At 50.5% G+C, this 12,079-nt stretch overlaps 1 protein-coding gene across 3 annotated transcripts in view; it reads right to left on the reverse strand.

Moving 5' to 3' along the window:
- Positions 1–12,079, reverse strand: part of LOC132471079 (basic-leucine zipper transcription factor A-like) — a 102,175-nt gene that overhangs the window by 81,502 nt on the left and 8,594 nt on the right. For all 3 annotated transcript variants that reach the window (XM_060070097.1, XM_060070095.1, XM_060070098.1), the window contains exon 2: positions 3,062–3,180. In XM_060070097.1, the coding sequence (XP_059926080.1) occupies positions 3,062–3,143 (82 nt within the window). In that variant the 5' untranslated portion in view covers positions 3,144–3,180. The remainder of the gene's footprint in view (positions 1–3,061; positions 3,181–12,079) is intronic.

Below are 12,079 nucleotides of genomic sequence, written 5' to 3' on the forward strand. Positions count from 1 at the left end.
AGGAGAAGGCTCACTGACCAGACACGTACTCAGAAGGCTAACTTCTCACCGTGCAGGTCTCATCCTGCCCAGGGGAAGTGTGGAAGTGAGTGGGACTTGGTGTTAGTGGGGATGAGAATGTCTCTGTGTATGTTTGTGTGTTCAGCAATGAGTTTCATTGTGTATTGGTATATGTTTTAGTGTATGTGTTTATGTTGTAGTGTAATGTGTATATGTTTTAGTGTGTGTGTATGATTGTGAGTTTGATGTCATTGTGCTAGTTTGTGTGGGTGTACATTTATTTGTTTTCTGTGAGTGTACTATTTTGTGTGTGCTGTGTACGCCAATTTGTTTGTTTATCTGTGTTTGAATGCATGCGTGTGTGGTATCCTCTGAACCTCTGTTTCGTCATTTCCTGTACAAAGACACAACAAGCACGCAAAGAATAACACAAAACACACTCTTCCGCCTGTCACCCACAAAAAGGGTGTTCTCCGCACAAGCGACTAACCCAGCATCATTTTAAAATTAAAACAATTCTCTCTCCCTCTCTCTCCCTGGCCCATTACCACCTGCCATGCAGTAAGGACAGGGCCAGGCCTCTTGTCTCTGTATGTACCTTGAGGCCAGCGCAAAGGGAAATGCAAAGATGACCCCTTTTGTTTGCTCGGACCAAACTCCCTTCGAGCCACAGAAATACATGATGAATCGCCAACGCACAACACACAACCCGCGAACAAAATAACTGGGTTGGGGTACCTTATGTGACCCAGCCGCAGGGGGACACAAGTTCATGCTGAAAATCGAATGTTACTAATTTTTGATAGTGTGCCCATTTTTTCTCTATCCTTCGCTCTGCTTCTCTTGCCATCCCCTCCTTCTCTCTCCTTCGCCATCATCCTTATCCCTTTCCATTTTTGTCTGTCTTTTTCCATCTTCCTTCTGCCCATCGCTCACATCAGTACACCGACGCATCAGCACCTCAAGAATTCAGTCAGACAGATAGACGGCGACCCCTAAGGAAGGCACCGGTCCCTCACCACCCCCCCCCCCCCCACGCCGGCTCCAGCACCACGAGGTTGTGAGCGGACTGAGGGATGAGGGAGAGCACGCGGGAGGGGGGGGACTTCCTGTCCCTCCCTGCGTGCACCCGGCGGCGAGTTGGACGACGGAGGGCGCCAGATAGGAACTGCCCTTCCCAGAGGTCAAGGGGAAGTGTTCGCTTGGTGCGCTGTTTTTTCCCTCTCGGTCCGGCTCCACTGGCTCGAGCCCGAACGCGGCAGCAGTTTTATGTTTATGAGCCCTCCTGATGGGGATACATATATCCATTAGATGTGAGTCAAGGGGAAGGCGGAGGGCGGAGCGGGTGGGGGGGGGGGGGGGGGCACCCGTAACCCTCTGGTATTACCCCGTGACCAAGTGCACCATCAGCTAAGAGCGGCGGAAAAAGAAACCGCCTTTTATGGCGACAGATCACAGGGCCGGACGGCGAGCCACACAGCGCAGAAATGAGGCGTTAAGTATAGAGGCAGGTCAACTGAGACCGACCCCCCCGCCGCAACCGCACAGCCCCCCGTCCACCGTCCACCGTCCCTCCCTCCCTCCCTCCCTCCCTCCCTCCCTCTCGTTCTGCCCTTACCTCTTCCCGCTCTACAGTCTACAGTTTATATCACAACACGCCATGTGCGGCCGCAACGCACAGTCCCGCTGCACCACACAACAACGCTCACCTACAGCGGAAATCATTAAGGACACGTTAACATCACAGTCACCGACGTGAGGACTTCGCTACTTCAAATTAAATTCTTGAACAATATCTGCGAGAATGTTTTGTTCACAATCGTTGTAATTACTTCGGAAAAAAAACTGAGCGTAAAAGCGTCGAAAATAAACACAGCCTGGCGTGTGTTTGAGGCCGTGCGGTGTAAGGGGCCCGCTGGGGGCGTCTCATCAGGGGGTCTCCCGCCTGGCACCGCTACTGGGTGCCGGGCGGGAGGCAGGCCGTCTCGTCCTCACAGTGGGGGGGTTAAAATTGCGAGAAGATTTCCATTACCTCCCGTCACAAATGTCACGTCCTCTTCTGATCATGGAGGCTTGGTGGGGGGGGGGGTTCTCAGACACTCTCAGAGGGGAATTTAAGGAAGGGGGGGACAGGGGTGCTACAGAGAGGCACGCCAGTGCTAAAGACACTAAACACTGCGCAGTCACGTAGCCAGCCGGCCACCGATGGTGCACCTTCTCAGGCATGGCAGTGAGTTGATTCCCCCCCCTTCATGTGGCCATATGAAGAAAACAAATGGCCGTATGACAACTAATCCGATCATAAACATGACCTGGTTCCCGTCTTTGCAACCCTTAGCAAGATAATCAAGTGTTTTGTATTATGTGTGATTGGTTGAAAACCACTCACAGAAATACACTTTGAAGAAGATTGCTTTGTGCGTCTGATTCATCTCCACATTTTTCATATTTGCAATAAAAGTTTATCATTATCAATGGATTAATGAATTAATGGTAAAAGCGATAAAAAGCACATTGGCTTAATCTCTGGGGATGTACTTAAAGCTAATTATGGCCTGATGCAAATGAGCCTAATGAGTTGGATCTCGGAGACTCCTGGCGTCAGCTGGCAGAGGGAGATTAAGATCAGAGAACATCGGATATGACAGAATGCCTGCGCGCCACGTAGGATGGGTTTCGAGACTCTCAATCAAAGCATCTGTACGTTTCAATCTGCCATTTTCTAGGCAGAACCCCACGGCTTTAATGCCAAGCATTGATTTCTAACCATCAGAAAATACACTGGTTTGTTGCTGTTGTGGTATATCATGTTGTGCGTCTAATTTTAGGAAAATGACTATCTATGGCCGTCACTAGAGTGTCGCGTCGATTAGAGAGAAATAGTGGTAGCTCGTTCATGCGTCATTTTGTTCTTGCCGTTGGTGCAGACGAGATCTACATTGTCGTTTGTAGGCGACAACTCACCATTCACAGTTTTGAATAAACACTCCAAAAAGTGGTTACCAAAAAATGGTGTTCATTACTGACAACATGTTCATGACTGACAACCTAATATACATACCACTGTTCACTGGTGCAGGGCGGACGGGCGTTCCATTCCTCCAATCAGAGTTCAGCTCACAGTCTTGGGAGGACTGGAACATGGAGGGGGTTGGGTGATTAAAGACAGCACTTTCGGCCCTAAAATAAAGAAAGAGCAAGAACGGGGGAGGTGGGGGGGGGGGGGGGGGGGGAGAGGAGGCAGGAAGGGGAAAGATTCTGTGATTACAAACAGGAAGTGAAAAGTTGGGGAAAGTCCCTTGGCGGGTCTGGTGAAGCCACACGTACAACGGTGACATCATCGGCGAGGAAAGCAAACGGGATTTTGTCGAGCCGCAAGACTCCAACACACAGATAATGACACACAGATTCCCTAAGCATCCCCTCTTTAGGCAGATAGCAGTCATTTCACAGTTTCTCCCATGCATCACACATCTTGGCAGATGAGGTGAACACCACAGCATGGCACAACACCGCAAACAGCACCGTCACCGAATCAAATACACCAGGGCCCAGACTACCCTTCAGACTACCAGTAAATGACCTGCGTGAAGCCGTCTGGGATTTCAACCAACTGCGCCGACAGTCCTTTCGATTGGTAGCCATGACACGCCAAAAGGCCAACAGAGACATTGTTTATTAAAAAAAACCTGCTGCACGGCGGAAAATAGAACTATGATGTCGAGGCAAATAAACAAGTGGAAATGTACTAATGGTTTCCAGATATGTCGCAGGGACCGTGCAGAACGACAATCAAAGGGCAGCATGAACAGTTGCTTGTTTTGTGCCTTGCCTGTCATGGTTCCATTATATATATATGTGTGTGTGTGTGTGTGTGTGTGTGTGTGTGTGTGTGTGTGTGTGTGTGTGTGTGTGTGTGTGTGTGTGTGTGTGTGTGTGTGTGTGTGTGTGTGTGTGTATGTGTGTGTGTGTGTGTGTGTGTGTGTGTGTGTACATAGGCATGCCAGTGCATGCGTGTGGCTTCCTGTCCGACCATATGATGTGTGTGCCGCTTTGTTGCCACTATAATGTGGCTTTGTGTCTCCGAACAACGTTGCGTAACCATCGCGGCCCCGGTGTTTAATTGGCCGACTCCAGGAGGGGGAAGGCATGTCAAACGATCAAGTCTACAAACTCTGCTTGCTTCTGTGTAGCGGTGTAGGACCAACACCACTACCCTGTGTCTCTACCCTCCCCCCTCCCCCCATGACCACCACCACCACCACCACCACCACCCCCCCTCCACCACCCCTCAAAACCAGACACAACAAACCACGGGCCTTCCATCTCCGCCCCGGCTCATAATTCAGCCGTGTGGAATTCGACTGCCCCCCGTTAGAGGAGCAGTTGTTTCCACAGGCCGACACCACATTCCTGGGCTGTCCGTCGGCCCTCGGCGGACCCCTCGGCCGCCCCCTCGGCCGCCCCCTCGGCCGCCCCCTCAGATAAGGCCCTTCTGATTACGCGCCCTGCATGCTGCACGTTACTCCCAGAACACGTTGATCCCAAAAGACAGCATCACCCCGGCGCATGGATGCCTGCCTTCATCCCCGTTGTGTCTCTCACTCCAGAGATGTGTACCTCTCACTCCGGGACGTCCCGCGGAGGAGTCCTCATGATTTTGGAGATCCGGGACATCTAATTGGGTTTGACGTACCAGCCATTATTTACAATGTAGCTATTTAGCAGGGACTTTTATGCGTGTTGGCGGTAGGAGTTAGGACGTCCTGCTCAAGGACGCCGACAGTTAGTTTGTGGATCTTGGGGTTTGAACCCAGAATCTATCCTACCAACCTCACTTTTGATTAGGATCATTCAAAAGGGTTTGGATTATTTTGTGTCGTTTTACTTAAAGCTGCAGTGCGTAGGATCAGGGTCCATCTTGTGGATGAAGACAGAACCCAACTGATTCAACCCCTCCCTCTCCAACACGTAGGAGGAGCCACAGTGATCGCTATCTATCAAGGAACTAGACATTTCTGTTAATTATATTTAGTTATCAAGTCTGTAAAACTATGGGTTATAACCTACGTGTAAGATAGCAACTATGATTGTAAAATTCTCAGTGCTGTGCTACTATAGGAACAATGGGGAATAAAGAAACTATGTATATAATCCTTCTTATTTCTACATTAAGGGATCATTATATAGGAATGAAAACCCAATTAAAACATAATCATGAATATTATATCCCTTTTCTGCCAAGCCCGCTCCGGTAGATGTGCCAAAATTCTACACCTTAAAAAAAATGAAGTTGAATATGCTTGCAGTGAGTTTAAGACGTAGCCCGGATCTCTGCATTTCACTTTTTATTGCAAATTTGCATGGCCCAAGATTTAAGTGGTACTTAAGTTAAATCCCATCCATGAAACAAAAATATAAACAAGCAAACACTTTGAGGTATATTGCTGGGTTAAACATTCGTACATTAAGTTAATACCCTGCACCTCTCCCAGTAAAGCCTTCCTTTCATTCTGTGGCCGTGCGCATGGCAGCGTCCCAACACCCTGCAACTTAAGAAAACATGTGGTTGTAATCGCTCCACAGTTTCTTACACTCCAATTACAAACCCTGTCAAATTTCAAAGAAAACTCCCACACCGGGCCACTTTAAAAGAGATGTGTGCTAATTGGCACTTATTTATGTGTCAAAATTCCAGACAATTCAGACAGGTGTGTATAAAGATGTTTGCGAGTGCTGCTTAGTCTCCGGTGTCACTGAGAGCCACAGAGTCCTGTGCGACGCCTTGTTTATACCACGGCGGGTATATAGTGAGTATGAACCTTATTTCCCTAGCGCTGCACAGAGAGAATACACAATATCACTCACTTTGACACTTTGCATAAAAGCCGCTGCCCCATATGTTGTGGTTCGTCCTTGGTAACAATATCTGTCGGGTGAGGGGTGAGGCTCTGTGTGTGTTGGGGGGGGGGGGGGGGAGGGTTGATAAAAGCAAAAGGCGATAATACTCTGCTGTCCAACTCCAGGAAATATGACGGGTCAAACAGAGAGAGAGGGACAACAAGTCACGGCGGTACGCCAGGGTAATCTCCATAGGGGATAGCCATTCCTCTTCCTCCAGGGGGAACCTCAGTGGGTCTCCGGGGCACCCCTTCAATGGAGGAGGCCCCCCCCCCCCCCCCCACCCCCACCCCCTACCCCGACACAACTCAGTTTGCGTCAAGCCAACGAGGGAGCGACCATTCAGAGCGAAGGCCTCTGAGGGGGGTGAGGGGACGAGGGAGGAAGGACCGGGAATGGCTCTGGATCAATGGCCCGACCCATTAGGCCGGGCCACTCTACCGGGGAGATCGGCTAATAAAGGGGGCCGGACCCGGCAGCACCACCTCTCGCTGACCCGTTCTGCTGGGTACAATTAGAAGAGAGTGGTCCTTCGGCGGCGACGCCCACTTGACCCAGCCAAAGGACCGAGGGGGATCCACATGATTTAAACCCCTCCCCGACGCCGTGGCGACAAGGTCAGAGGGTCAGCGCAGACATTAACAGGTCAGTGTAGGGCCCACTTGGGAACAATTACTCCCAGTCACAGCTAAATGGACAGTTGATTGAACACGACGGAGGCAGGACACACTTGCCACGGATAACAATCCCCAGAGCCATTTAGGATAAAAAGCCCATGCGATACGGCCCTCTTTATGGCCAAAATTCATCTTCCGTTTTCCCTTTTAGAAGAATGCTAGAGTGTGATAGAGAGAGACATTTTCCCAGGCAGGAGATGAGCCTCTCCTAGCATTACCATTTTCCGGCAATACTAATAGCTGCTTACGACACGGGAACAATTACAAGGTGACTGCTAGAGGAAGGCGCCGCAGAGTGCGTGTACAGTGTTGTGTGGATAAATGTGTGGATAACCCACTCACATATACACGCGTATTGTCTAGTTAGCGCGAGACAGAATCGAACATTCATATTTCATAAAAGAAACGGGTAATTATTCCGTTCCGAGTAAGACACAGCAAGGACAACGCATGGGGAAAATAAATGAATGTTCTTGTCAGCCATAAAACACAGCACCCCCATGGGTCAGTCCACTTCAATTACCACCAGGGCTGTTGTGTTGCATTCTTTTTTCTTTCTTACCTCACCTTTAACCTACCGACAGTTTGACCCCAGCCTCCCCACCTCCACCACCACCTCCACCACCACCACCACCACCACCTCCCCCACAATGACTACGACTTCAGTCAACATCTGGTGCCCGGCCGTACGCGGAGACGCACACGCTGTCAGGAGATCCGTGTCACAACTCAACAACAAATAGTTAAAGCATGTCCTCATCCCCAGGCAGGGCCCCCCGGCATCTCGGGCCGGCGGAGGAGGAGGAGGAGGAGGCCGGAGGCCGAGAGGAAAAAAAAGGAAAGAGCCCAACAGATGGTTGGGGATGGGAACCGAAGCCGAACTCCGCTACGAGGCATCGGCGTGCAGAGACGGCCGCCGTTGTCCTGCACGGTTTCCGACCACAAACACACCGCCTTATCGATCCACGCACACATTGTCCCCTGATTTGCATAAGCTGTGTTTTGTTTGTGGTTTTATTTATTCCACACACACACACACACACACACACACACACACACACACACACACACACACACACACACACACACACACACACACACACACACACACACACACACACACACACACACACACACACACACACCCTCGCCCGTCACACACACACACACACACTCTCTCTCTCTCTCTCTCTCTCTCTCTCTCCTCCTCCTGGCCGTTGTTTATTTATTTTTTCTCCTTTTTCTGTGTTGCAGAAATGTGCTCCACATTGCCGGGGCGCTTTGCAGCGGTGGCGGCGGCGGCTGCAGCTGTTGGCTGTTAGTAGCCCAGGGATGACACAGTTCACCAGTTCTCAAGGAGGAGAGAGCCAGCCCACAGAACTGCACAGCTGCAGCCCAAGAGGAGAGAGGCTCGGGAAGCCCGCTAAGAGAGGAGAGGGTGGGGAGGGAGAGAGAGGAGAGAGAGGAGGGCAAGAGAGGAGAGGGAGAGAGGGGAAGAGGAGCGAGAGCAGAGAGGATGAGAGGATAGGAGAGGAGGGCGGAGAGGGGAGGGTGGAGAGGGGTTCTGAAAGGCCGGCCCAATGCTGAGGGTTGGGGACTGGAGGAGAGGTAGAAAAGGAGAGGGGAAGAGGAGACAGAAAGGAGAAGAGGAGAGGAGAGAGGGAAGGTATAGAAAGAGGAGAGAGGCCGGGAGAAAGTGGAAGGGAGGGAAGAGGGAGGAGGGAGGGTTGGGAGGAGATAAGGGAAGAAGGAAAAGAGAGGGAGGAGAGGTAAAGGAGAAGAGGATAATCTGTGTTCTTCAAAACCAGCGGCTACTTTACGAGAGGATAGCAATAATAATAATAATAAGATAAGGAAATTACTTCATAGCGACGAATTCTGCCAGGCGGGGGGGGTTGCTCTTCAGTTACTCTGCCCGACGAAGAGGGGACCCACAGCAGGCAGTAAACCCGGCTTTAACCGAGGGGACGGCCACAAGCTGCCGTATGGGATGTTTTCGGCTCCATCCCGCTCTCCAAATGCCCCCCCCCCCCCCCCCCCATGCACTCCTCATTAACTCCACTCTTGTCCCGTTCATCAGAGCCCGAGGGGGACATCGCGAGGGTGGAGGACCACAACGTCACTAGCCTCCTCGAGCCGCACAGAGCCTGCATGTGGAGCAACAGGCTCCCGGCCAAGCGGCCGGGCTGACCTATGGGGAGGGTGGAGAGGGAGGGGGGGAGGGCGGCTTTAGGTTATTACCCGTCACCGCTGTGTAAGCGAGTGGGCACCGTGTGAGTACCATCTGGGTACCACTTACTTAAGGGCTGGCAGAGGTCCCGCCGGCGAGCAGTGACGGCCTGGCAACGGGAAGAAAGTGGGAACAAAATTGCATCATTTACTTAACATTTGCCTCCGTCGCTTTTTAAAAACCCCCCCATGACTAAATCATTTGGTTATGCCGCCTGTGAGATGCGAGGCGGCGGCTCGCCGACGCACTGCAGAGCCGCAGTCAACCGCCATCGATAAAATTAAAAACAGGGTGTGATGAAAGACGGGAGAGGACTCCATTAACGCGGCGCCCCCCGCCAGCCTCACGTGTCCATTCACGTCAGGGAGGAGTGCGGTTCCCAGCGCGTAATGTACAGCGCGCCGCCAATAAACAGACAATAAACACATTGGAATTAGAACGCCAACTAATTACGTACGCCACAAGGGGACGGCCGCGGCGCGTGCTAATTGTCAGAGTAATGTGAGGGAGGGCAGGGGGGGGGGGTTGTATGTGCAGCGGTGAGAAGGAGATAGGTGGGGGGGGGGGGGGCTGGTGGGGACGGAGCCTGCAGGCCCGACGGTAGCCCCATATTCCCCGCTCACCTCCGCATGGTAAAAGGCAAATAATTCAATTGGCACCGCTCCAAAGAAGAAGAACCGTCCAAACAGCCCGATTCAGCGGGGACAAGTCCCGGGCAAAAATAATAACTTTAACCCATTAGCAAGAGTGGGCCGAGAGAGTATGCTAATATGCCTTGTTGTTTTTTAACACAACAGGACTGTTGAAGAAGAAGGACCAATTCAGTAATTTATTGTCCCTTTTTGGGGGAAATTCTTTCTCTACTTTTGACCCCTCCGGGAGCCGGTGAACACATGCACACTGGCGTGGCCGGTGAACACATGCACACTGGCGTGGCCGGTGAACACATGCACACTGGCGTGGCCGGTGAACACATGCACACTGGCGTGGCCGGTGAACACATGCACACTGGCGTGGCCGGTGAACACATGCACACTGGCGTGGCCGGTGAACACATGCACACTGGCATGGCCGGTGAACACATGCACACTGGCGTGGCCGGTGAACACATGCACACTGGCGTGGCCGGTGAACACATGCACACTGGCATGGCCGGAGCAGAGGGGAGCCGCAGGTGGGGGTTTCAGGGGCCTTACTCCAGGGCACCACATCCTTGGATGAGGACGCAGAAGAGTGCTGTCCACATTTTTTGTGTGCCGGCAGACCACTCGTCGTTACCCAGTAGGCGACGCCCCTGATGTCACTGGGAGAGGAGGGTACGGACGGAGCCCCAGAGGGCTGCTAAGCGGGGCCCCTGGCGGTTCCTCTGGGTTACAGGAGCTATGTGTCCTGGGGTTTGGTTCCGTCTGAACCTGCCGCCGATCTAACCAAGGGCAAAGAAGACCACTGGCATATTGTACCATTCCAGCCCACGGTTCAGAAAGGAACCTTTTCTAAAAGATGGAGAGAGAGAGAGAGAGAGAGAGAGAGAGAGAGAGAGAGAAGCAAAAGACTTCCAACGCAAGGATCTGGGTACTCGCTCAGAACCCTTTTTGAATGCACCCGGTGAAATGCTGCACAGGTCTCCGTTGCCGTCCAATGATGTAACGTCTGTAACTTTGTGTGCTATCGTTGCCAGGGAATCCTTCCTTGGAAAAGTTGATGCCTAAATAAAGGTTTAAAAAGCTTCTGAAAGTTGAAGCCATAGTTGGTACAATAAACGGGACAATAACCCAAAAGTGTTCCCGTCCACCTAACTCCAAAGAACATCACTTCACACTCACTTTTAAGTGCGCTTTAAGGCCATAGATGACAATAGGCCTGTTTCCTTACACAAGGTAACTACAGTGTGACCGATATATAATTAGTGTGACTGCAAGGTTCTGATGAATCATCTAGCAGGCAGGGAGAGAGCTTTGGCGTCCCTATCATTGACATATTGACGGGTAATAGAACACAAAACACAACCCCAACACTGGTATGATCTCACCAAATGGTAGTGTAAATCCTGAAAAACAATAATAACAATAACATCAAATGCATTATTGGCCTGAAAGAAGGGCTGAAAGAATCATTGCAATGATGATTGCTCTACAAACATCAATATACTGCACCACAATACACTCATGAACATTTCAACCGGTCCAACTGTTGCCCTATAACTAGAGGTGTGTGGTAACGAAGGCCATCCTAATAGACTATCTTTGTAAAATATACTGCTAGCTACTCCCGTCCCTCTCATATATTGGACATGACAATTTTAGGCCACATGTTGGCTGGTTCTCATGGTAACGGTTCATATCTTCATGTTTCTGTTATTCAAGGCCAATATCATATTGAATCATCAGCCACGACGAGTCAAAAGAATACAACTTCAAGAGTTAGATAAAGCTGCTTCTCCACAAGTTCATGGGAACAATTGCTGTTCTTCAACTTATACCGTTTTATGCATGTTTCTGTCACTTTTTGTGTGTCTCCTGTGCAAGGTCGACCAGAACAATTCGCCTGTGGCCGACGAGGTCTTTATCACAGCGCCTACGACAGATAAAAGCCACCAGAAGAAAAGAGTGAGTGGGAGAGGATGGCGGAGTGAGCGGGGTGGGGGGGGGGAGATAGAGAGAGGGAAGGAGAGATTGAACAGGACTCTCAATCTACATCTATCTCCTGTTCTCATGCAGCCACTATCCTCCGAGAAGAGCCTGATCATCCATCCCCTTTATGAGTTATTTGCGATATTTGCAAAAAAAAGAAGAAGAAAAAATTATAAAATAAGACGGATTACACTGCAGGGGGTTTAGTGGGAGTGATTGAAATTCTGTGAAAGTAAGGCCGATCAATCGTAACACAAACTACAGCGGTAACCACACAGGACCACACTTTACTGACATAAACAACGCTCAGCTCTGGGATATGCGAAACAAACAAACAAAACCAAGATTGATTTACTTAATTCTTAATGCGAGACGTTTTCTAAAAAGCATTGAATTGATTTTTAAACCAATTAAAAGCATGCCGCACAAGCACAGTGTGTTTAACATACACGCGTGCACACACACGCCCACACACACACACACGCTTTTAAAAAGGAAAATATTGAAGGAAGTCGAAACAGCTTACTCATTGCTCCAAGTGTATATGTATAGCCTTCAACAGTGGTAGCTGTTCAATATCAAACCAGAGTGGCCTTAAACACAATAGCAGGGCCCTGTATCGCAAATAGTAGCGAGATAGA

Source organism: Gadus macrocephalus, chromosome 13, assembly GCF_031168955.1.
Source record: "Gadus macrocephalus chromosome 13, ASM3116895v1".
NCBI classification, from domain to species: Eukaryota; Metazoa; Chordata; class Actinopteri; order Gadiformes; family Gadidae; genus Gadus; species Gadus macrocephalus.